Here is a 25878-nt window from a genome sequence, read left to right on the forward strand (position 1 = left end):
CAGCAGCTTCATTTTTGCTGATGTTATAGTTCCTCCCTGGATGCAGATGTCAACTGTAATATTACTGTCATTAAAACACAATGTAAACAAGTCAACCTATATCTCTAGAAAATCCCTCTCTCAACAGTGATATTCCTAATACCTTCTTAATCTTCAGGTTTAATTATTCCTTTCAGTATTTACTCCTGTGGAAAACGATTTGTATGCAAACCCTGCACAATTATATAAACAAGCAATACAAGTTCAGTAATCTCATGTTCAACGAAAGCAGTTGCAGCATACAAGTGTTAAATTTGTAATAAAAACTAGCATTTATATGTACACTTAAATTTGGTGCACATGCAAATAACTTAATACAGAGCACAATGTGCTCCATTCATAAATCAATAGCAGAATGGCTTTCTGTGCATAATGTTCATAAAACAGTGCTTTATGCAAACGGTTTAATTCAATGTGGAAAATTACCTTAGAATAGTTTTATGAACCATTTACACATGCATTCTCTCCAGTTTCATGAATGAGGCCCAATGTGTGCACAAGGTTAAAAAAAAAAAAAAAATAAGAATGCACAAGTCTAACAGCAGCAATAAGCATATTAATAAGAAGCAAAGACAGAAAAGGTTGCTGTGATTTATTTGAGCTAGCACAGAACTTGTGCAATTACACCAACTATTTGTAGATGCTAAAGTATCATGGTAGCAATGTGAACATTATGACAACACATTTGGTTGTAAAAAACAAAAAACAAGACTGAAACCGGAAGGAAAAGCCATCAATACACAGCACAGGGTAATAAAACTACGGAGGCCAAGCCTTGACATTTTCTGGCCAAAGTTGTGAATGCATGTCCTTGAAGCATGAACTCCACACCATTTCTCTTCTCTGAGCCTGGATCTTTGTGGCTCCTGCATTAAAATATCTTCATTGATTTAAATGGAACGAACAGAAGATATGGATTTAGAGTCTGAAATTTTTAATACACATCATATTCGTTATGTTTTACATTACCTTTGGGGAAAAAGGAATGATTTCTGCTGGAAACAAAATATGGAAACATGTAGCTCAACACCAGGTGCTTTTGACAAGATAGCGAAACTTTTACACATATTTAGGGTTCATTACTTGATGTAAGTTTTCATTCTCTTAGAGGGATTCCTTCCCCAGCACCCACTTCAGAATGAATGCTTTTCAGTCCACGCTTTCACAGGCATTACCTGCCAAAAGGTTAAGAATAGACATGAAACATTCTAACTGGATCAAGCAATTACAAAGAATACTTGAAAATCACTTATTTACATTCAGAGGTAACATATACATCCCTAAACCTACTCTTGGAAGGTCCTTTACAAAGGCTCAAAACTGAATTCAAATGTGTCCAAGTTCAGTTGCTCAGTAAAAGAACCAGGAAGGGGGGAGAATGACATGGGTTCCTCAGATTCCAGAGGGTTTTCCTCTTCATTATTTATCTGTATTGTGTCCACACTATGAACGTCCATCACGGTTACGTCCCCCAAAGAGATTTCAATAGATTTAAGCACTTGTTGATCAACATCTTCCTCTTTTGAGTTGTCGTCTTTTTGAATCTCAGGTTTTAAGAATGCATCCTCAAATGCTTGTTCAAATTTTGAGTCCACAGTGTTGGGAGATTCTTCGCTCTGTCCAACCTTCGAGTCTTCGCTCTTGGGAGATACTTCGCTCTGGGCAACTCTTGAGGACCTGTTGGGGTGTTCTTCACTCTGGGCAACTTCTGAGTCCTCGTTCTCAGATGGTTCTTCTCTCTGGGCAACTCTTGAGGGACTGTTGGGGGATTCTTTGCTTTGGGCAACTTCTGAGTCCTCATTTTTGGGGGGTTCTTCACTTTGGGCAACATCACTAGCGCTTTTGTCTTTATTGTTAGACTCTTTACAGCTTGAGTCACTGTCTGACTCATCTTTCTGAGCAACTCTTGAGTCCTCATTCTTGGGGTGTTCTCTCTCTGCAATTCTTGAATCAACATACATGGGGGATTCCACTTTCTGGGCAACTTCTGAGTCCTTGTTCTTGGTGGGCTCTTCGCTGTGGGCAACTCTTAAGGACTTGTTGGGGGGTTCTTCGCTCTGGGCAACTTCAGAGTCTTCATTCTTGGTGGGTTCTTTGCTCTGGGCAACTTCTGAGTCCTCGTTCTTGGGGGGTTTATCTTTTTGGACAACTCTTGAGTCCTCATTCTTGGGGTGTTCTTCTCTCTCTGCAATTCTTGAATCAACATACATGGGGTATTCCACTTTCTGGCCAACTTCTGAGTCCTCATTCTTGGGGTGTTCTTCTCTCTCTGCAATTCTTGAATCAACATACATGGGGTATTCCACTTTCTGGCCAACTTCTGAGTCCTCATTCTTGGGGTGTTCTTCTCTCTCTGCAATTCTTGAATCAACATACATGGGGTATTCCACTTTCTGGCCAACTTCTGAGTCCTCATTCTTGGGGTGTTCTTCTCTCTCTGCAATTCTTGAATCAACATTCATGGGGTATTCCACTTTCTGGCCAACTTCTGAGTCCTCATTCTTGGGGTGTTCTTCTCTCTCTGCAATTCTTGAATCAACATTCATGGGGTATTCCACTTTCTGGCCAACTTCTGAGTCCTTGTTCTTGGGGGGTTCTTCGCTCTTAACAACATCACTAGCGCTTTGGTCTTTATTGTTGGACTCTTTAAAGCTGGAGCCACTGTCTGGAGGTGTAAATCCAGAGTCTTGTTTGTCACCAACATTGGCACTGACACAAGTTTTAACAGCAGAGCTACTACTGTAAAAAATGTCATACAAATCTTTTGCTTTTCCTGCAGCAAGAGTGGTCTTTGGCTTTACAATTTTGGGGGACGGGTCTCTGGCATTAGAAGGAAGCTGAGGAGGAGGACGAAGGATTATGGTGAGCTTCTGCTCATCCTCAGGCACTCCAGGAGCAGCCACATCGGACTCAAGAGTAACAACACATTCACTGGGAGTAACAGGTGTCATCTGGGCAGCATTTACCACTTTTGGCGCTGCAGTTGGAGATGGAAGTGGTGCGGATACGTTGAAAATATCTACAGGGCTGACAGAGGGCTTTGCGTGTTTTAATTGCACCTCTTCTCCACTGAATGCCTTGGAGATGAGGTCTGCTGACAACGCTGGGCCCGTCTGAGTTCCTGTTACAGGACCAGCAGATTTGTCACAACCAGCAGGTGGTGTTGGTTTATTTTGCACACCTGTAAAAGACTTCCTAATAACCATAGGAGATATGGGAGGTGGTAGATTAGGATTAGTTGCATTTTCGTTGTACGCTAGCCATTCACAAGAGGGGGGAAGCACAACCTTTCCTGACAATTTCATAGCAATGGATTTTGCAGCAGCTATAGACTTGGTAAAAGGATCTAGCTCAGTATCTGCGTTTTCATTTGGCGCCTCTTCATCTTCCTTTAAAAATTGTGCCGCCATCCTCTCTGCCTCCTTCTCCAGTGCTGTCTTCTGTGGCTTTTTCCGACCGAACTTCCCAAAGCCAGGCCGACCAGCAGCATCCTCATTTTTCTTGCGAAGTTTAGCAAGCAAGGCAGGGCTCGGACCACATAAGACTTTAGGAGGCTCGCTGGTTTTCTCTGGCTCTGCTTTGACATCTTTAGCATTGAACTTCCCTGTGCTCTCCTGGTCGTCTTTGAAATAACCACCCTTGCCCTTCTGGTGCAGTGTTTTATCTTCCTTTTTATCATATTTGCCATTACTTTCTTCATCCCCGTCCCACTTTGATTTCGGCCACTTCCCCAGGTCCTCATCTTTAAATTTTGACTTCTTATCCTCAGCCTCCCGAGTGTATTTGTATCTCTTATCCTCTTCTCTGCCATACTTGGCCTTCTCCTCTTCTTTACCATATCGGCCCCTCTCGTCATCTTTTCTAAATCTATATCTGTCGTCCTCTTCTCTATACCGACCATGTTCATCATCATCTCTGTTTCTAAATCTGTCCCCTTCATACCTGGATCTCTCCCCTTCTTCCTTCCTGTACCTATATGTGTATTCATCTTCTTTCTTGAACCGGTTTCGTTCATCGTCATCTTTTTTATACTTCGCTCTCTCTTCCTCTTTCATCTTGAATCTCTCATCATCCTCTTTCTTGTATTTCTCCTTAAGTTTATTCTCATTCTCTTTGAGGTTCTTGTACTCCTCTTCCTTGCTGTACTGTGGTTTTGTCTCCACTTCATTACTTGACATTTTTCCTCCTTTGGTGTGTTTGGATTTCTTCATTTCCTGATCGTCGTCTTCACGTTTTCGTTTGTGCTCTGAACTCTTTTGGCTCTCTAAGCCAGCCTGACGGTCCAGGTTCCTCCTTTGTTCATAGAGGGGATTTTCATACATTTTTGTCTGTTGACAAAATCAAACACATATGAGGCAATCACATCTGGTCAAACAAATGAATAAATTGCAGTCATATCCCAACCCTAATCAAAGCTATTATGAATATCATATGTGATGGTTACCTTGTATCTCTCATTGTGAGTATGGCAGGTGACATGGGCCTCAGCACAAATGGGATCACCAACAAACTCTTCACATAGCTGGCAGAAGAATCCCCTCACAGGGATCAAGAACTCAGAGCCTAGAAGAGGGAATGCAACAAGCATTAAATATCTACCAATAGTGTGTAATGATTTTTGATGGCTGGTAATTTACCCTTTCTCTGTTCCAATGATGAGGCACACTGCAAGAAAACTACAGTTTCTATCACTGCAATCAACATGGCACCCATTAGGAAAAGGAATCACGAAGAATTTAACGATTCTGGTTCACTGATCCTCAGATTCCACTTAATGATTCCAGTTCCTTATAGTTGTATGTGTTGAACCAAATGCATCACTTAATCTTTAACGTAATGTGTTTTATGACAAACAATGCCATCTTATAAAGGCGTTACCTTTGGCTGGCTTTGAAGTCCTTTTTCCAGATGGGTGTTTCTTTTCACTCTCTGATTTTGCCCAAGGTCTGTCATAAGGATCTAGAGTCTATAGGAGAGCAAAACAATGGATGACTGAAGCAGATGCAACTGGCAGAAATAAACCCCATTCACAAATCAAACAAACAACAGAAATCATTACATATATATGAGCACACATACCTTCCTATGGGTTTTGCAGTGCAAATGCATGAAATAATCAAACATTGAACCACTGGTTACATTGCAGTTTTTACACCAGTGGTTTCCCGCATCGTAGTACTCAAACTGCTCAGCAGCGTCCAGGGAATGGCTGCTCAACTGAGGAGATGACTTGGGTTTTTCAGGAGAGGCTCTTGCTTTTGAGGAGGCTACCTAAATTATTTTAGGCAGTACAAAAAAATGCATAAGTCACTAAGCAAGCAATAAAATAAAGAAGAAAAAAAATGAATCAAATACTCGAGGAACCCAAGTTTAAAAGAATGAGCAGAAGCTTTTTCAAAGAAATGAATATAACACTTCAAATCCTAATTGTCAATCATTAAAGTTTGTCGTAAGACACTTACCTTTGCAAAATAGGCCATCTGTTTCCAGTCGGGGAGAAGTCACCCAATGGGTTTACTACTTGAAATTAATTGACTATTGTAAAATAAATGGTTTTAAAAAGCCATCGAAATGGATTTTATATTATATAACAAATTAAATTAGTCAAAAATCACCAATGCAAAAAACGGACAAGAAATTTCAAGATTTCAATACACTTTTGCAGTGAACATCTTTCGATTTTTGAGAAATAAATGAATATATTTGCTGTAGCAGAAAAACAAAGATAAGGAAACCATTTACCTTAAAATCAATTTTTCTGATCACCATTATATAGTATAGGTATTAGGGCTGTCACTTTACGTTCGAAAATCGATTGATCGGACCAACTAACGCAAGTTTCGAAAACGAAAATAGGGAATCGATTTTAACGGCCTTCTCTCATAGCGCGTCCAGCTCGTCATGATACGCCCGCAGCGCGTCACAGCAACTGCTTTTTACAACAAAACTGTGAATTCTGCCGGTATTCAGACAGTCTCGTGCATGCAGATACAGATTCGGTCTACAGTTTGACATTTCTAATCGTAAACACAGCCATGTTGAAGAATGCAGTAATGTTTTTCATTTATGTTATGGCTTATTGTTTTTCGAGAATGTTGCACTCCTGTTTGTCATTGTGCACGAAACTTCACGCCAATAAATCATCATGACTTGTGCGCGTCTCAAGCGCCCTCTTTACATTTGTCCTAATGCCTGTTAGTTGTCTGTGGATTTGCCCATATTTGGCGTTTAAAGTGGAAACGTCTTTAGACATGGAAAAATGATTTTACAATCGATTCAATGAACACTTATGTCTCAAATCGAACAGGATTTTTTCACAAAAGTGACAGCCCTAATAGGTATAGGGAGTAGTTATAACTGGTTGCATGCAAATTAAAGAAATAATTATCTACCAGCTATGAGTAGACAAGCCTATGCTATAGAAATAACATCCCTCAAATTGATGCATTCCAATATTACAGAAGATGTTGATGTCCTGTGTCAGAATTACAATAATTCAGCAGCGCTTATCTCCAAACAGTTATGTTTTAGACCAGTGTAATTATTTAGCAGGAGTTAAAAACATTGTCTCTACCTTGTAGTAACCCCTCAAAACAGAAATAGAAGTTAACATCATTAACTTAGTCAATATCAGACAAATAGATGATTTCCCCCCCCACATTAAAATGCTTGCAACATAAATACAAGAAAGTCTCACAGATATGATTCCAGGTAAATTACACTGTAAGGAGTAAAACAGTGGTTTTCAAATTGTGGTTTTCACAAAGTACCTCGGGTGGTACACAAATCTGGAAAGTTAATATACTTAAACCAGGGATGTGCCCAAAACCGAATATTATGTTCGGAAAGGAAATTATGCTTTCTACTGAGCCTCTAAAGCAGGGATGGGCAAACTCGGCCCTGGAGGGCCACTGTCCTGCAGAGTTTAGCTCCAACCCTGATAAAACTCACCTGACTGTAGACTTCTAGTAATCCTGAAAACATTGATTAGCTGTTTCAGGCGTTTCATTAGGTTTGGAGCTAAACTCTGCAGGAAAGCGGCCCTCCAGAACAGAGTTTGCCCATGCCTGCTCTAAAGGGACATGGTAATGAAAAAAAAAAAAACGAGTTGGGAGTAAAAAAATACATTTCAATGCTTTTGCGTTCTCTTGCAATTATATACTTTGCAGGGATCAGGGAGCTACTATCAATATGCTGGGTATTGAAATAGCTTTTAAGTGTACGCTCGCACATACTCTTGTGTATAGGGAACGGTGGTACTGACTACACATTTTAGAAGATATGATTTTTGCCAAATGACGCTCAGGATTATTTCTGCACAAAATCCTAGACATCATCCTCTTAGTCATTTAGTCATATATAATTTGAACATAGCTTTGTGCATCTAGGACTCCAATGCATAGGCGGTATGCAAATTGGTGTGGTGTTGACCACTCTCAGGCTGCACATTTTATTATATGTGCTATAAAGAGCAATAAAAAGGCAGCATGTTGTTCTGTTTATTCTCAAAGCAAGCATTTATATGCTAAAAGTAAAGGCAAGCTTTGATACCAATGTTACATGTCAGTGTATGCATATTGTAATCCTTTCTAAAGGTTGCTATTGTGGTGTATGCATGTTTTTAAATGTTCCTTTCACAGATCTGTAAAGGCATGCAGCATGATTAATCAGGAATAGGCCTATCTTAATCAAAATATGGCATTATCTAGTCCTTAACCTAGCACTCAAAAATATTTGCCCAGTGACTATGTGCTATTTGGATGGTTTGATTTGATCAAAGTTGGTACTTGTCCAGAAAAGTTTGAGAACCACTGGACTAAAAAGCATCTGTGAAAACAATTACCAAACACATTTCGGCCTCATGAGCCGACCCTCTATGTCAGAGGACTTCAATCAGGCCACTGTCCTGCAGAGTTTAGTTTCAACCTGCTTCAGCACACATGCGTTTGTATTTTCATGTGATCCTGAAGAGCTTGATGAGCTGATTCAGGTGTGTTTGATTAGGGTTGGCACTAAACTCTGCAGGACAGTGACCCTCCAGGAGCAGGATTGAAGACCTCTGGTCTATGTAAAGTAAAAAGGCCTTGAACAGGCTACTGATATGACAGGAGCCTTCATCTCATCTGAACATTATTTTAAATACTTTCTTTAGTTTAATTATTTTAAATATTTTATTTTTTCTTTTAAATTATTTCTTTTGGGCAGTGTTTTCCAATCCTGGTCCTGGAGTAAAGACTCAAAGACCTCAAATAGAGAGACATTAAAAATGTGCAGTGCTAGGACCAGGGATGGGAACCACTTCTTTAACGCTAAAACTTGAGGAAAAATGTACTGACTGGAAATATGATTAAAAATTGCTTAAATGTTTTGTGGAATCACTGTCAAGAATTAAATGCCACTTGAGATCATTTTTGAATTGGCAGCCTAATGGTGCATTCAACTGCTTCTGGGAAGTCTGTATTTATGAGTTTGGAAGTCATGTTTATGAAATCAGGTGCGTTCGAGTCACTTTCATTGGAGCAAGGTGGCGGTGTACTTTCTCTTAATTAACTACACAAAAATACAGCAAGGTTTTTAAACTCTACTTCTAGAAAGTAAAGAACAAAGAATGTGCATCAGGTGTGTTTTGCTTTTTTGTTTTAAATTTATCTAAGAAGCTACTGTAAACTGTATTGAGTCTGTATTGTGGTCATCCACCTGGTTTCTTGACCCCCCCCCCCCCCCCCCAGCTCGTTAAGACCAGGGGCCTGTTCTTCGTACGTGGATTACTCAATTAGCTGGATTTCATTGTTGACGATTTGACATGATCCAGGATTATTAGATTCTTCGAAGCTCATCCTGGAGTTGCTGTCCTAGCATCAGGTCCATAAGCTCAAACCTGCTCGGGAACAGGCTTATTTAATGTAAACAGGATTAGATCGCATCTTTAAGCAGAGGGGATACTTAAAGTCTGCCCCAGCCACTGCTACTTTCTTACAAGAGTACCCTTTACGAACCAGGGACTATAATAATTTAAAATAGCCTAATAATATAAAAATTAATTTGCAAATAATATTATAATTTTGTGTATCATAATATAGAGACAGGCAGTTTTACTCATAATCTCATAATGTACAGTTAGTCTATGCTGTGCATTAATTTGAACGGTGACGGGTATTATGGGAGTGGCTTGATGCCGTTAACTTTTTCAACTTGCAAAATGTTCTTGACCCTTAGACTCATTACTGCAGTCACATAACAAATCTGCTTCACAGGTAAAATTAAATGAATTGCTAATTACAACAATGCATGTACAACAAAAATGTAAAGCCTGTACAAATACTAGAAATCATGAAATAATGTAAATAATTGGAAATCATGTAACAAACAGAACACACTCATTTATCTATTATAACTTTTATGTAATTTGGTGGCTTGGCTGTTTCCTTAAAAAGGTCTAGAAATTTGGCAAGTTTTTCATCAGGTGTGTGATGTTCTGTTTTAGTATGATGTCATTACGTTGCTGCCGCCAGCCAATCACTGCATTACTGATGGTTTTGAGTATCGATATATCTAATGAACACAAGAACACGCAGTAATCTCAGACTTAGCCAGAGATCAGTTATCACGATTAGAAGATCTGGCATCTGTCAAATCATCTCAGATGTATTAAGCGAGGTACAAAGAACAGACCCCGGGACTCAAAATCCAAAGCTTCCCACTTGTATTTACGACTTTGTGGTGGCATTCATGTGCAATCAAATACGATCTTTCCGACATGATTTGAACACACCACAAGACTTCACTATGAAAAAGCCAATCGAGTCCTATAACAGAATTAGCAACTCTACCTTAGAGTATGGGGTGCTGGTTTTGGCCCCTGATTTCTCTGGGCTTCTGGTCGAATCCTTCTTACTCTGAGGGGGCTGCTGCACATAGTCCCCAGAGATCTTCGAGTCTTTGTAGTCTATACCGAGAATAAGTGCAACTTTGACCAGCTCTTCATGTTTTTGATCTGCCTCTCTCTGTTCACCACGCAACTTAGAGATTTGGGCCATCGCATCCTCTTGGAGCTGACCGAGCTCTTTAAGAAGAGGGTCCTTGTGTCCATCCTTCTCCCTTCGCTTCTTACGAAGAAGCTCCCCTAAAGGATCAAAACAAACACTGCATAATACAATGAGCCCTTAAATATTATAAAGAAAACACTTTCAATTTGGACTTAGAGGGAAATACCTTGCTGCTTTCTCAATGTCTCCACATCCTTTAAAAGATTTTCTTTTCTCTTGTGTCGGAATATTCTTTCCTTTTTTAGTTTTTCAAGTTCTTCCATGACCTAAGATAGAATTTTATTTAGACCTTAAATTTATTCATCAGCAAAAAAAAAAAAAACAGAGATGTGAATCATGAGGTATTTAACAATTTTGCTTCTGATCAAAGAAAGTCAAAAAAAAAGAAAAAAAAAGAAACAGTTCTTGATTCCCAACCCTGCAAATGCAATAGTTCCTTCAAATTTCATGGGAATTACCTTTTGTTTTTCGCTGGCGGTATTCTTATCTTCCATTTCTTTCATCTTAATGTCAGTGGTGATCGCTTTAGAGGCCACAGGATCCAATTTAGTAGGTGCTGAAAGGATCATCAAATCATGTTAGTTTAACTAATGTCCCAAGTCTAAATCACCTAAAAAATCTCTCATCATTTGCTCACCAACATGTCATTCTGAAACCATGACTTACGTCTTCTATGCAACACAAAAAAAGGAGACATTTTTGAAGATTTTTCACTTCGCTTTTTCCCATAACTAGGGCTAAAATGCTAAGGATTTTTTCTTCTGGCCCGGTCGGATCAGTGGTTCACGTTTCTACTTGTCCTGCCAAAAATTTTCACTGACCCCATAAATATTGTTTTCATTGTTTTTTAACCCATAATACTTCAATGTAAAGTAACACTGCATAGTCTGCATTAACAAAAAGACCCTAGGTTGCATTTTGGAGAGAGTTACCCTTTAAGAAAACGTGCATGCGTTCTTTTGCCTTTTTAAGAAAGCATTTTATTTTTTATTTTTGCGGCGTAGTTTTTCACCTATATTTAACAGCGCTTCGTCAGAAGTACAAATACAACAGCCGTTTTTTAAATCCTATCCAATGTTTGAAAAGAAAGGAGCAAACACGGTCACTAGGTTGTGACGTCTGTCAATCAAAATGTGGACCAGTGATTCGTTCCATGCGTTCCCTGTCAGAAAACAAATGGATAATTCAGTCAATTAAAATTTTAATTTAACAGAATTTATCAACTTGTTGCCCTGCTGTGGTTGTTTTAACTCACATCCTTTCTAAAAATATGAGTTTTTGGTTTAATATATTCTTAATATATAAGACTGTCAATTATCTAATTTCATGTTGTTTTATACTTTATTTCATTCATTGTTTATTTTGTTGGATATTAGTTGGACTTGGTCAGAAATGTTTCAAAAATAGTTATCAGCATGATGCCTGCTGCCTTCGGGCTCAGTGATGTTGAATTTAAATGAAATGTAAAATAAAGACATGTTATGTTACATTGTGATGTAGGCTAATGGTGTTTTCTGGAAGGCAAGGGACTAAAGAACAAAGAACTTATCAGCTGAAAGGCAGAATACAAATGTTTTTATTAAGTTAGATAGACATTATAACAGTTTCAGGTTATGTTTTAGTGTTGGTAACATGTTATGGTGCATTTGTGATCATTTATTAGCTTGACAGACATGGTCACTATGCACAGTCATTGTACAGAATAGACCTGTGAGACGATTCTTCAAAAACAGATCCACTGAACCAACAAAAGGGCTCCAGACTAAAGGCCTGTTCACACTGGGACGAATTTCGCACGCAATATTCGCCGACGTTTAACGCCTCGTGACTAAACAAAGGGCGCCAATGTGAGTGTGCACACCGGCGCGAAAAACGCCCGCGTAAAAACGTCATTTTTTTAAAAAACGCCTCGGGTTCGTTTTTTTGGTTTGACACGCCGCGTCAAAAACTATCCGACCAATGAGATTGGCGCTTTTGCTCACGTGTCTGGAGCTTCTGAAGTTACAGTAAAACACAACTTGGGGGCGCTCAAACACAAAACGGTCTTGCCGAGCACACATACGAAACGGAGAAGAAGATATACGCTGAGTAGCGTCTCTACCATAGACATCATATAATATCTATGGTCTCTACACTGTTATACTGTCTATGGTCTACACTGCCGGGAAGAAATAAGACGAGGAAGATGCAAGGCAAGATGAATGTAGAGCTGCTGGTCTCGTTGGTGTCGGAACATAAAGAACTATATGACCTACAAAAATCTTGATAAAAGATAACTGTTATGGAGTGGTATTGCACCTTGTGTACCGGGGTATTTCTGTTTTACATTAAGCGCCATCTAATGTCAGGGAATGAATTTGCATGTTCACTCTGCTCATCGTTAGCGAAAATCGCTTGGGTGTGAACACAAAAAACGCGTTGAAAAACGCTGGCGAATAACGCGCGCCTATATTCGTCCCGGTGTGTAGGGTGCTTAAGATTTGAGAGCAGTAGCACCGACGCCACTAAGTTCTACAGATGGTGGCGCCAGCACCTGATTTGGTAGCTCTGGGGGGGGTTTAATCATGAAGGTAATTTAATCATAAAATGACAATTGTTTTGCATTAATAAGTGCAGTAACTAATATTACGTTTATTTCTTGGAAATGCACATTTGAAAGTAAAGCACTGAGCTTGAGTTGGGATGCAGATTAACTTAACAACAGTAACATGTAAAAAACATTTTTATAGAGAACATTTTTTTTTATTTTTGGTCATCTCATTAAAAATAACATTTAAATTAGGTAATATTTGGAGCTTTTAAGTGCTGGGAAAAATGTGAAGCACTTGAAAGTCATTGAAAAGGACTTGAAAATGAATAATGTATACATAAGACAATTTCTGCCACAATACCATGGTTGCAGTTAGCATTGCTTCGTTAAATCCATGATGAATGTTGGTGATTTGTGGACTGAAAAGACTTCTATAACTTGTTTGTTCATGGCACAATGTTTCTCCTGGTCAGCACTGTTTGATCTGATATGGTTTATAACAGACAATTCTTGGTCAAATTCAAATGCTTCCTCACTGGATCTCCCAGCGCTGTGTAGAAACAGTGTCGCAAGATCGAGATCATCCCGAGAGTACCTGTCCTGAGCTCGCAGGTACTGCACTGCACTGTCTATTATTGGTCTGAGCTGATAAACTGCCCGCACTGCGCAACTCAAACAAGTAGTGAGGTTTCGTTCCGCTTTTGTTTTGTTTGCCATTTGATCTATTTCATATGCAACATAAAAGGCAGTTCTTATTAGTTGGGCAATGTGTTGGTTGCACCAGTGCAACCTCTAACAAAATTGACTCGCACCGGCAAAAAAAAAAAGCCCACAAAATGCGACCATTTGGTCACAGTCTTGAGCCCTGAACAGCATACGGTTTGGAATGGCATGAAGGCATAGGTGTCATTTACACTGGGGACGCTGGGGACATGTCCCCACCACTTTTTGAAATGGCTGATTTTGTCCCCACCACTTTTTGAAAGCATTTGGTTAAAATGTTCTGAAAAATCAAGCGAACCAAGAAATGTTAAAGATTTATTTATCAATTATCACTTAAAATACTACTAAGATCCATATTACTATCACACGAGCCAATGGCAATTAAATGCACGGATGCATAGTCAGATTAATGAATGAAATACAACTGTTCACGAACAGAAGATTGTATTTGACTCATGCTGCATACACATACGCAATGGCAATTATGCCTACTGTAAATATAGAGTTACAACTATGATTAGAGTTGTTTGCATAAAATGCACCGTGAACATTCACATGTTTGCCCTGTGATAGGCTACAATTTATCTCCATAAATACTATTTTCTCAATTCTGCGCATATATTTTTACTTACATCAATTGCTCGATCAATATTATCATCACATATTTTATTTACATTTTTTACTGTAGGTACCTGTAAACAATTTAATATAGGTTAGTTTGTGTATATTTTACACGTAGTTCAATACTATGTGCTGCTTTTAAACACCAGCCAGATAATGATTTATGAAACAGATCTATACTCATCTCACTTGCACAAAATAAATGCAGTAATAGAAAGCATAGAAACGCACTGAAAATGATATGCAGGGGCATATTTGAGTAGCCTGGTAATACCAGACTCTGCTACTTCACTTTGCTTCGTAGAGAGAGTCTGGAATAGCATAATAGAGATGTGTTTTCTCTCTCGCGGGGGGGCGCTTGTCTGAAGTTTAAAATCATTGGTTACCCGTAAGCCAATCACATAACGTTTGGTTATGGCGTGTGTTATGCGCATGCTCAGCCGCATCTAACTTCCACTGTAAACACATGTATGATGCGAAAACAAAACCATCGAGCGAAATACCGGGGTGAACATGGCTGTGAACGACTTTTGCAGATTATGTGAAGTAAATCTACGCATCCACGGTACAATCAGCGCCTACGTCACGGCTCTCAGCCCGCCCTCTGTTCGTTGATTGGCCCGGCTGTTTTCAGGCCGGTGGAAAACTGAAAGATACGGTGCTATCTCAGACTGACTACAGGAGCGAAATGAAATTAGCGGAAGTAGGAAGTCTGACGTAGTCAGGCTAATATTTGAGGGGCATGTGCTAAAATTGAAAAAGGGCACCCCCCTCCCTTTTTTTTATATCAAGATTATTTAGTAAGCCTACATAAAAAGAAGAAATGGTCACATCTTCATGACAAATTCAATAACACAAAATCATAGTCTCAAAAGCTTTAGATTTATTCACAATTAATAAAAACCATAATAATAATAATAATATAGATAATATAGATAAACAGGGTTTTAAGGGCTTCTTTAAACCTAATTACAACAGCAACCTTCTGTGAGCCAGGGATGTTAGTCTCTTGAAGGTCTCTTATTCACTACACTTTCCCTAAAATAAGCCAGCAATGAAAAAAAAAAATATATATAGTGTGAAAAGTACAGTTGCAGTGAAAAGCATTTCTGAAGGATCACGTGACACTGAAGAGTACTGAACTGGAGTAATGATGCTGAAAATGCAGCTTTGATCACAGAAATAAATTACATTTTAAAATATATTCAAATAGAAAACAGTTATTTTTATTTTGTAAAAATATTTCACAATATTACTGTTTTTGCTGTATTTTGGATCAAATAAATGAAGCCTGGGAATGAATTAAATCAGGAATTACATTCTGCATGATAAAATATAAATATTTCACAGTGATCTCCTGTAATGATTTTTTTTAGTTACTACTACAACATTACTGTAGTAAAACCATGTTTGTAACATTACATTTTCATCAACAGGTTTCAAACTAGTTTGTTGTAGCTATATAGGCCGGACGCTCAGTTTTTCCTGTTGTAAAATACATTTGTCCAAAATTGCATTTTATAAAAGATGAAATGCTACTGTATGCACAGGCTTTTTAAGTGTAGGCTATGTATTGGCTATGACTATGACTAGATGGCAAATGCTAGCCTAGACCTCTCTCTCAGGCGACGTCCAACATGTCTCAGTCAGTGAGTCAGACATCAAATAAATAAAATATGAGCCTTTATAGACACAGTGTTTAGTAGTACTTATTCAAACAACAAGATATGTATTTACCCTTCGCAAAACTTCGTTCAGCTGCTGTCTACTGTGCGGCTGCTGTGGAACTTCAGTTGATTCAGTGAATATAGAGGGGGCGGAGTTATCAGCTTACTGACAGCTTGAGGATCGAATAAGATTTACACAAGCTCGTTTTAAGAACTTTCATTGGCTAAATATTCGTAAAACAGACAGACAGACGTAAAGGGTGACCAATAGCATTGATTAAAAAAAAAACACCACTAAAAAAGGGCACTTTGGAAGGTGTAAGGGCAAAAAGGGCATGTGTGCTCTGCACAGGTTGAGCCCTACCTGTGCACGTGCCTGCAGCCCGTACCGCAGCGTCAACGGGGAATGCATGAACGCTGACTTCTCTGTTGTAACGTGACGAAACGGTACATAACGGCACACAACGATGAAGTGCTGAGGCTGTCACCCTCTGAAAGTCAAGTCGCCTCTCTTGAATCCTAAAAACACTCATTGTGAAAAAATATCTCTGTGGTAATGGAACTCGGTCGCTGTTGTCTCTCGCTCTCAGACTCAGATCACCGGAAGTTTTCACCGGAAGTACTGGCCCACACACAAGTTCGAACGTCAACGGTCACCGTGCACGGTTAGAATTGACCCTTCGCAAAACCACGCCCCGAACACGCAGATTGGCTACTGACCAATGTTAGTCTTATATTGAACTCTACATTGTTAGAAAGAACGTGTTAGAAATTCCATGGGACTACCGCTCCTTTCCAGCTTCATGGATTTGCGCTCTGGCCTGAGCAGGAATGGATGGACATGATGCGCTACGTTCAAACCTCGAAGTGTTGGGGAGGAGGTTTCATTTATCCATGTATTAGCTAGCTAACATCGTTAGTTCTTCTTGAAGTTGTAACATTTTTCAACTTTAAGAGAAGATGTTGATCAACAGTGCAGGTAGGGGAGTTTTTATATAGCATATATTTGCACTGTGATTGATGTAGTTAATTGTAGCCGATTAAGTAATTTTCAGATCAATAAAAAAAAATTGGCTTCGTGTGTGTGTGTGTGTGTGTGCGAGAGAGAGGGCCTGCGTGCCATCTTATAGTTTTTAACATAGTTTGGATTTTAGTGTGGGTTTTTTTTTTTTTTGTGGCATACATAATGACAGTATTTGTCTGGCCTACGCTATGCCCATTTTTGATGCGCCGTTATTCAATATTTTTCCCGTCCTGCTGTAATGTTTTTTCATCTGATCTTTTGTCCCCACCACTTTTCAACACAAACTGACGCCCCTGCATGAAGGTGAGTACATAATGGCAGAATTAGAATTTTACTATGAACTACTCATTCAAGCAACTTCTTGTGAAGAGGCCGAGTACAATCTGTATTGTTAAAAGCGCTATATATAAAAATGAAGGTGTCTAATTTTGAAGGTCACTTACCTTTTTTATTGTCGTTTTTACTCTCACTTGTCCCAGCTTTAATCACTTTAAGAAAGGGTCGCTCAAAGGTAGGTAGGCTGTAGGGATCCATTGGACTGGGAGGAGGTACTGGCATACCTGGAGGTGGGTACATCGGCCATCCCGGGGGCATATATGGAACATAATTGCCATATGCATCGTAACCGTGTGGAGGGAAGTCAGGTGGCATTACTCCCCGTGGGGGTGGGTATGGGGGCACTTGATGTGCCGGGAGGCTGGGTTGGGAAGGATATGCCTGTGTCGCAGGAGCCACAGTGGGTGTCGTAGGCCATCTGCTTTCTGTGACAGCAGGTTGAGCCTCTTTCTTGTTCTGACTATGTGAGCGTGGAGATCTCTGTTCTGGGGAAACTTGCTTTTTCCGGCTCTGTTTTGAAGTGCGATTGAAACTGCTACTTCGGCTTCGGCTTCCCCTGCTTCTGCTTCGGCTGCTACTCCGACTGCGACTGGAGCTCCTGCTGCTTCCACTGCTGCTGCTGTAACTCCTACTACGGCTCCGGTGCTTTCTATCCGACTGCCGGGCAGCTGGTGTCTTCTTTACAGGGGCGGCACCGTGGAGGCGCTCTTGCGTCCTGGCGGCCATCTTGCTTATTTCGGCCACACCCAGGTCTAAGCCAATTGTTTTCAGCAAATCTTGTATCTTTTCATATTCCTCTACCTCCTTCCTCACCTTGACATCCTGTGGCCCAACTCCAGGTGGGAAGTCCTCAGGCTCTTCCTTGGCGTGTATCTCAGGTGTGGCCGAGGAACGATGCCTGTTGTCTCTCTGTGAATGGCTCGTCACATTTTCTGCAGTATGGCCAAAAGTGTAGGGTGCAGAGCCATGTTCTCTTCTCTGAAGATCACAAGACTGTGGAAAACTTGTGTCTGGAAAGCTGGAATCTACTGGAACCTCCTTAGCAGGTTTCACCTCGTCACCCTCTTCATCTCCATAGAGAAATTTCTCTTCATCTTCAATATCTGTTAGACTCTTTTTCTGAGAATGGGCTGCCCCTGCTATCATTCCAAGCAACTCTGTGAGTTCTGACTTCTGTCTTCCTTTCTCGTGAGGGTAGAGCAAGTCACTTCCACCCTCTCCGCCTGGCTGGAGCTTGCCAATCAGCTCTTCAAGAACATTACCATCAGACGTTTTCCCCAGCATGGATGCAAACAAGTCTGGATCCATGGTTTTGGAAAGTGCACAGAGAAGCTGTTCTGCCTCATGTGAAAGACCACCGTCTGGATTTCTTCGAGGAGAATCACTATTCTGAAATACATTGGTTAAAGCATCATCATTAAATATTTCTTTACTTTCAAAGAGTAAAGCCAACTTAATGTCAACTAAACTAAAGCCATGGTCACACTAGACTTTGAAACACGGAAATTTTCTACAGACACATGCCACAGTTTAAAAAACATTTTATTTTTATGTTTGGGATGTATTATAAGCAATGTACTCCGCTTTACAGTTTGCTTTCTTTTAATTCAGCTAAGAAGTCAAGCTATGATACATCAATCTTCTATTGGTCACGTGTCTTCATGCAACACAAATTTGCAGGGCAGATTTCACCAAACTTGGTTTCCTGCCTCCCACATTCACATACAAGTGAATACAATGAAGGTGTAGGATGACCGCCTCTTAATTCTGCACACCACAACAACAAAACGTGTCAAACTACAAATTAAAATGCAGTGCACACTTGCAATTGCCTCCATTAGCATAAATTGTTTCCTCTTTCAGGTCAACCAGATATTTGAAGGTAACTATCGCCACTATGATTCTCCAGCAGAGATGCTCCACAATATATCGGTACATATCGGTTTTCAGACGACTTTCAATCATTCATACTCATTCATGTTTTAACATTTAGATTATCCATTCCATCATTTAATACTCACTTAAATAATTAAAAACAATTCTCCAATGAATGTCCATTTTTCATACTGCATTGTTAATGTTGTGACCCCATGATTTACTTGAAGCATTTATAATTACTTCTTCAGGGTTCGTACAGATACTGTAAATAGAAATTATAACAGGTTTTCAAGGACTACAATCCAAGATATCGGATTATATTTGATTTTTAAAACTCAAATTATAGCTATAAGGTATCCAAAATACAACTTACAACGTATTTAATAATACATATTAAATACAACGTTTATAATGGCTATTATTGTTCAATAAATAATATTTTATATTATAATGTCGCCGTACTTCGTATTATCAGAGAGGCTGCAGTGTTAATTTTGCGTGAAAATACTGTATTTTTTGTTTTAATTTTTGAAAAAATATATTGTATTTTAAGTAAAGCACTTTTTTTTAGTATCTCTTCATAAATATGGCTGTTTTCAAGGGTTTTTCATGACTTGAATGTCAAAAAGTAAAATTCAAGTACTTCTTTAAGCACCTTGTACGAGCCCTGCTTCTTTTAGTTTTTTTTATTTAATTTTTACTTTATTTAGATTAATTTTATTATCAGCCATAACAAGAAAACAATTATCATCAGTTCATCCCTTCGAATCATGCACGTCTTGTGTGAAGTATGTTTCTGGCTTAAGTCTCTTAAATTAAGACTGCAATACCTGATGTGAAGAATTAGTATTAAACAATAATAGCTTTTGATTTAAATGTGACCTGTACATTTTCAGTCAAATAATAATTTCCCAAGACATAATGAGAGGTAGTTACCTGCACTAGCATGGGAGAATCAGTCTCGGAGGAATCCATTCTTTTCTTCAAAATTGACTTTGCCGGCTTCACAAGCATATCCTGAATTTCCTTGCGTCTCCGAGCCTTCTCAAGCTCAGTAAAGTCCTCCTCTTGCTCCCTAAAATTACCTGACTTGACTCTCTTGTTGACGCTGCTGTGACGACTCCTGCTGGAGCCGCTGCTGCTACTGCTACCACTACGACTGACACTGCGGCTCCTAGCATGACTCCTTGCTCTGCTTCTCGCCCTGCTTCGACTCCTTTCTCGGCTGCGGCTTCGTGGCCGGCTCTTGCTCCTTGCCCTGCTCCTGGCTCTACTCTTATTGCGACCACGACTTCCGCTTCTGCTTCTGCTTCTACTTCTACTGTAGCTCCTAGCACGGGTTCTGCTCTTGCTACGCGCACGGCTCTTCGCTCGTTCGGGACTCCTGCCGCGACTGTAGCTCCGACTCCGGCTGCGCGGTCGACTTTTGCTGCGCACGTAGCCAGGACTGCGACTCCTGCCCCTGCTCCGGCCGCGACTAACACTGCGCCTCCTCGAACCCCTATCGCTGTGTCCATCATGGCTTGACCTCCGTGGAGAGTAATAGGGCTTATTATAGTGTGATTCTCCAGCACCATAATCCCTGTCAACAGAAATCACCACATCATAAAAATGCAACTGAAGTGCAAAGCAAACAATTCCATATCTACTGAGTCTTTGGGCTCAAGTAAACATATTTCCATAATTACACATGATTGCTTCAAGCGCTGCAGTATTGAATATTCCAGGCAGGGGTGGGCACCTCTGGCTCTCGAGATCCACTTTCCTGCAGAGTTTAGCTCCAACCCTGATCAAACTCACCGGCCTGTAGCTTTCTAGCAGAACCTGAAGACCTTGATTAGCTTGTTCAGGTGTGTTTTATTAGGGTTTTTGGAGCTAAACTCTGCAGGAAAATGGATCTCGAGGGCCAGAGTTGAGAACCCCTGCAATAGAGTTTACGCTGCATCAGAGAATGCTGCCTATACTGACTCTGAATAGGATGTAGAGGAAAAATAAAAGAGTTTGAGCAAGTGCTGCTCCATGTAAGCAAAATTTGAGAACATTTTTTGAAATAGGCAGGAAGGCCAGTTGTTTCTGAAATTCAATTTGTTGCATTATTATTTATTTTTTTTAAGACCAAATGGATTTACACCTCCATCACATTCTAGCATGATGTGAACAAAAAGACTTGCATCAAAAAATGTGTACGCCCGATGGCGATGCCAATACTTGGAGAGTAGGGCTCTAAATACAACATACAATTTAATTGCTAAGAGAGAAAACCCTGCTGAAATTACATTTTCTTAAAATATTATTTACAAATATGACAACACAAATTGTGCAATATCCATTGAAAAGACTGTTGGAAGATTTTCAAACACCTCTATTAATTTACAGTTTTCATTCTCAAAACAGGCAAAGAAAGGTTGGAATACACTACATGACCTTTGCCCAGGTTTATTTTTTTTTTACCTATTTGCTGTGCAGAAAATGGCCAGCCTGAGTATAGAGTATGAAGAGCACAAACTCTGATTTTGTGGTATTTTGAGCTGATGTTAGAATACATAGTTTACATTTGTCAGTGCATGTTTCTGTGCGAGTTGTGTGTGTTCGGAATGACTTTGAAAGTATTTTAGTATGTGATCCTTTTAGTGTACTGTCATTTCGTGTACAATGCCCAGATTTAATATTCTTTTCCAAAAGTTTGCATGACTGTAACTCATAGTATTAAAGATACCTTAATATCCTTCTAGTAGAGACTCATTAATAAACTTTTCTTTTGGAATCTTAATTTTTAAAGTCCTATATGGTATAAGACCATATATGGGGATCCCAATGCGACTCCATGTTCAAATTGTTAAATTTGACGACAGTTTTTAATGGTCAAAAAACAAAACAAATGTAGGTAACTTTTCAAACAGCTTTTATTTTGTACTTTTTTTGTTTAAAAATGAAGATTTCACAAGGAAAGTTTAAGAACCAGAATCTAAAAATCATACTGAGATATCTATTACTTTTTAAGTGACAGTCATGCAGAAAAACAATATTTATGGCACACAAGTATGTTCTATGCAATTGTGTTGATAGAAAAAAAAAAGATTTCTAGTTTCAAAAATATTTGTTCAGATATTTCTCTTTAAAAGAAAAAAAAATATCAGCTGTATGCAAAGTGAACCACATTTGTTTTTGGCCACTGAACATGTGTACATTTTACCAATTTAGTCATGGAGCCACATTAAGATCTCCATATCTCTGGGATTGAACCACACTGAATTCCCTTTTAAAATGAAGATCCCAAAAGAACTCTTTGTTAAAAACAAATTATAAAAGAATATTAAGATATCTTTAATTCTTCTTGAGTTACAGGCAAGCAAACTTAGGGCAAACAATACAAGAAGAGCTTTTCCCCATTTTTGAACAGTCACTGACCTACCAATATCCTTATAAAATTTAAATAATGATGCTGCCATGTGTGGAGCCCCAGAAAAAAATGGAGGGGCTACAAAATAAAATACAAAATATTTTAGCAAAAAAAAAGTTAAATTCATGTTAATTTGTCTATTCATTCAAATTAATCAAACGTAAAAGTAAGTAGCCTAAGCCACAATGAAAACAAGCGGCAATTGTCTCCTGGTGTCACAGCTTGCACTCGTCAGTGAAGGTCAACCGTTAACACAATAACAGAAGTCCAAATGTCGCAAAATTGCATTTCTGACTTTTTTTGGGAAGCCCAAACAAAGTAAAAAACAGACCGAGCCTCGAGCTGGCGGATCTGTCGGCAGAGGATGCAGACTTGCGTCAATTCAATTGCGTCCACGACAAATGCTAGCGTTAACGTAGTTTTGGTCAAGGCAATCCCTCCACACCAACTTCATTTTTCCTGGAAGGCAGTTTGGAAAAGAGATGCTTTCTAGTTCATTCAATGCAAACTGGTTTTTAAAAAAAATGGAAGTGGTTGCATTATATTGAGGAGGAAAGAGATCGCGTTGTATGTTTCAGTCTGTGAAAGCAGTGGAGAAACGTCTCATCAATGAACACAGTGTAAGGTTTGACAGCAGTTTTGTCAAGGGAGGTTTTACAAACTGACGGAAAGCCACACGAGCATGAAAAGTCTAAACTTCATTGTGATGCCATTCAAAAAAATAAATAAAATACAACAACGCTGCTCTACAAAACACCCCCAGTTACTGGCATTTTATCTGACGCCTGCCAAACTCAAGACACAGCAAGGCATGTTTTGAAGCTAATGTTCAGGTAAGCGTCCTTCCTCGGAAAGAAGCGGGTGTCTTTTCGGGGTGACAGCAACCGTGATGGCATTTTGAATGACCTGATGCTTGAACGTACCAACAAACACCCAAGAGAGAGAGAGCGGATTCAGAGGAGAGATAACTGGCTCTCGGACACAATCCAGAGTGAAGGCATTCAACAGCATGTCTGCGCTATTCAACGCGAGATTGTATCCCGTGCCACAAACAGTCCGTACTATGGACTCACGGCTGATGGAAACACAGACTCCAGTACAATCGAGCAGTTCGCACTGACGCTGCAGTATGTGGACGAGAACTTGGATATTCACTCTGAATTCCTTGGATTTTACAGTGCTCCCGACTCCTGTTCAAGTGCATCAAAGATGTTTTTCTCAGACTGAACGTCTCCATGGATATCGTTTCAATGGATCTTCTAGCATGTCAGGACGGTTTTCGGTTGTTCGCGGCTTAGAAAAACATGCCCGAGAGTCCCTCTTCATTCACTGTGCTAACCATTCTCTTCACCTAGTTCTTCAGGAGACTGCGCTGAGGTGGGTCTCATCACAGTTTCAATTGATTTTGTTCAAGGTGTAGCTGTGGTAATCCGTCAATCAGCAAAGCTCAAGGATCTCTATGAGTTCATGTTTGGCTGCGATGAGATAGTTACCTTACTGGCCATATGTCCAACAAGATGGTTCATACGAACAATAGCTATCAAACGTGTGTGTAGAGCCTACAGAGAAATCGCCAAAACACTGGAGCAGCTCAAGGATGAGAAAAGTGTGAGAGGAGAGACAAGATCTAAGGTCTGAGGCCGCTCAAGCAAGCAACGAAAGCTAAAACCTACAATGGCCTCCTCTGTTGTGAAGCAACACTCGAGCCGTGCGAGTCGTGACCTGGAGTTTGCAGCACACCAAAGCCAGCGTTTGAGTGTGCCGAACTGCTGGGAAGGTGCATGGAGGTCATCGGGATGATGCAGAGGTGGATGACATGCTACAAACGGCATCCACAGCGGGACTTCAAATTCCAGGTGAGCACAGGGTGACACAAACCCCAGCTCGTTATAGACACAGCGCTCGCCCTCCACAAAATAAATAAATAAATGTAAGTCAAGGGCGTTTGTGCCGCACGGGCAGCCATACCTTGCCATACCCAAGTGCTTAAAAGATTAATTATAAATAAAATGCATTAATATTTAACTTAGCTGTAAATTAAATCTCTTTAAATGCTAATACAAAAAGAAAAGAATTATACATTGACTTTGGTATATAGGCCTATAGCCTACATTATTTGCTCTTAGTGTTCATTCAGACTGTCTGATGACCGGAGCACAACAGAGATGAGGTTTATACTGTCGGCCTTGTGTTATTAAAATGTATCATAGCTGAAATCCTATCTATGTAAAAAAAAAAAAAACTAAAAAAACACTTTTCCTGGGCGCACTGGCGTGAACTGCTGCGCACTCGCGAGTGTGTACAGGCCTGCAACGGCGAGGTTAAGATTTTCGCTTAATAAATTATTTTTTCGGTTTGTTTCTCACTTGGAATATATGACTTAATTTGCATGAGATTATTTCACGACACGTTTGAATCTTTCTTTGGGAAAAAAATATTAATAAAATAAAAAATTTGAGCTGGGGAAGATTTGACACGGAATGAGCCTTGTGTTTTAAAATCGATTTAGGATTTTTGTGCATGCAGTGTACATGTAGTGTCTTCCAGCCTTAGCAGTCAACATATAGTTCGATCACTAGGTTGCATCTCTTACCGCACATAAGGAGCCTCTGCCCCTTTATAGCCCGATGGATGGTTCAGCTCATTGCCCACAGTTATGACCAGACTGTGATCAGCAGGGAGACCACGAGGAGGCGATGGACTGTACCTCTGTTTAGGAAAAAAGATAACATACCTAACTCACACATGGAATAAATCAAATAAACAAAAACATTTTTACTGGACTTTTCACTTTACTGGACATAATCATTAAATAAATGGTAGGCTCTGACTGCTCTCGAGAAGCAAGGCACACATGCACAGTTTTACCATGGTACACTACTGATATCAGATGTCAATATCATGGTGGTATAATAATACCATAGTGTTTATATGACACTTCAAAAGATATCATCATTGCATTCGGTCTATAAACGCATGGCACCAACGTACTTACGTTATTGGTACACGACAAGCAACGTTACATAACGGAATGCGAAGGCACTACGATACTACTTTATTTCCATTTTTACATGCTATTTACGTAAACGTGGTACTCCACAGAACCACATGATGTAGAAAAACGGCCACTTTATAGTGTGTTGTTGGTGTAAAACAAGGCACTACCACAGTTTAGTTTCTCTTCATACCCCATAGCCTCTTTGTGGTCGCGCTCCTCTATATTCATCGGGCGGATCTCTTGCTCCAGGGGAGTATCTCCTCCGCGGGGAAGAGCGCCGGTACGGGTCCGCAGGAGCGTGGTGTCCCCGGTCTGAAGGATGGCCTGGTCCGGGTCCGGGACGAGGCCCGAATCCGCGAGACGGCGGAGGATGATAGCCGCCTCTTTGCGGCCTAGAACCGCGATACATAACGACGCTTAACCGCTGTTTCCGCGTCGGAGTCGATACCTTATTATCCCGGTTGCGGGATAGCGGTTATCCCTGCAAACAGTAAATGTGCATTCAACAAAAATCTCCCTGCTGAGAAAAATATGAATGAGAGCGTATTCATTACAGTCGAACAACGCTCTCTGTGGTCGCTTCCTGTGCCGCCATTGGCCCGCATTCACAGGATCT

The 25878-nt window shown here is 40.0% G+C and overlaps 1 protein-coding gene across 4 annotated transcripts; it reads right to left on the minus strand.

Moving 5' to 3' along the window:
* Nucleotides 1–616: 616 nt before the first annotated feature.
* On the minus strand, nucleotides 617–25878 carry znf318 (zinc finger protein 318). 4 transcript variants are annotated; one of them, XR_013819577.1, is made up of 13 exons: nucleotides 25453–25878; nucleotides 24858–24973; nucleotides 19801–20446; nucleotides 17094–18375; nucleotides 10544–10641; nucleotides 10252–10351; nucleotides 9870–10162; nucleotides 5119–5310; nucleotides 4918–5005; nucleotides 4484–4602; nucleotides 1330–4367; nucleotides 1009–1214; nucleotides 617–905 (listed from the first exon to the last, which is right to left on the minus strand). XR_013819577.1 is itself a non-coding variant. In XM_079855865.1 (12 exons), the coding sequence occupies exons 1-11, from the start codon at nucleotides 25669–25671 to the stop codon at nucleotides 1344–1346; spliced, it is 6177 nt and encodes a 2058-aa protein (XP_079711991.1). In that variant the 5' UTR covers nucleotides 25672–25878; the 3' UTR covers nucleotides 617–1214; nucleotides 1330–1343. The 4 variants fall into 4 exon arrangements, 2 of the variants coding, with proteins under 2 accessions (XP_079711991.1, XP_079711990.1); XR_013819578.1 differs by having other exon boundaries at nucleotides 1009–4367; XM_079855865.1 differs by having other exon boundaries at nucleotides 617–1214.

The sequence above is a fragment of the Squalius cephalus genome (genome assembly GCF_949319135.1).
Source record: "Squalius cephalus genome assembly, chromosome: 21".
In the NCBI taxonomy this organism is placed as follows: Eukaryota; Metazoa; Chordata; class Actinopteri; order Cypriniformes; family Leuciscidae; genus Squalius; species Squalius cephalus.

What these genes read in the sequence shown, in the direction of transcription:
- znf318 (XM_079855865.1), bottom strand. Translation starts at nt 25,671, where the DNA reads ATGTATCGCGGTTCTAGGCCGCAAAGAGGCGGCTATCATCCTCCGCCG. An exon ending in CCGCCAGCGAAAAACAAAAG is followed by an intron (nt 10,352 to 10,543) that starts GTAATTCCCATG and finishes ATTCTATCTTAG; the next exon opens with GTCATGGAAGAACTTGAAAA. An exon ending in ACTGCAAAACCCATAGGAAG is followed by an intron (nt 5,006 to 5,118) that starts GTATGTGTGCTC and finishes GCTCTCCTATAG; the next exon opens with ACTCTAGATCCTTATGACAG.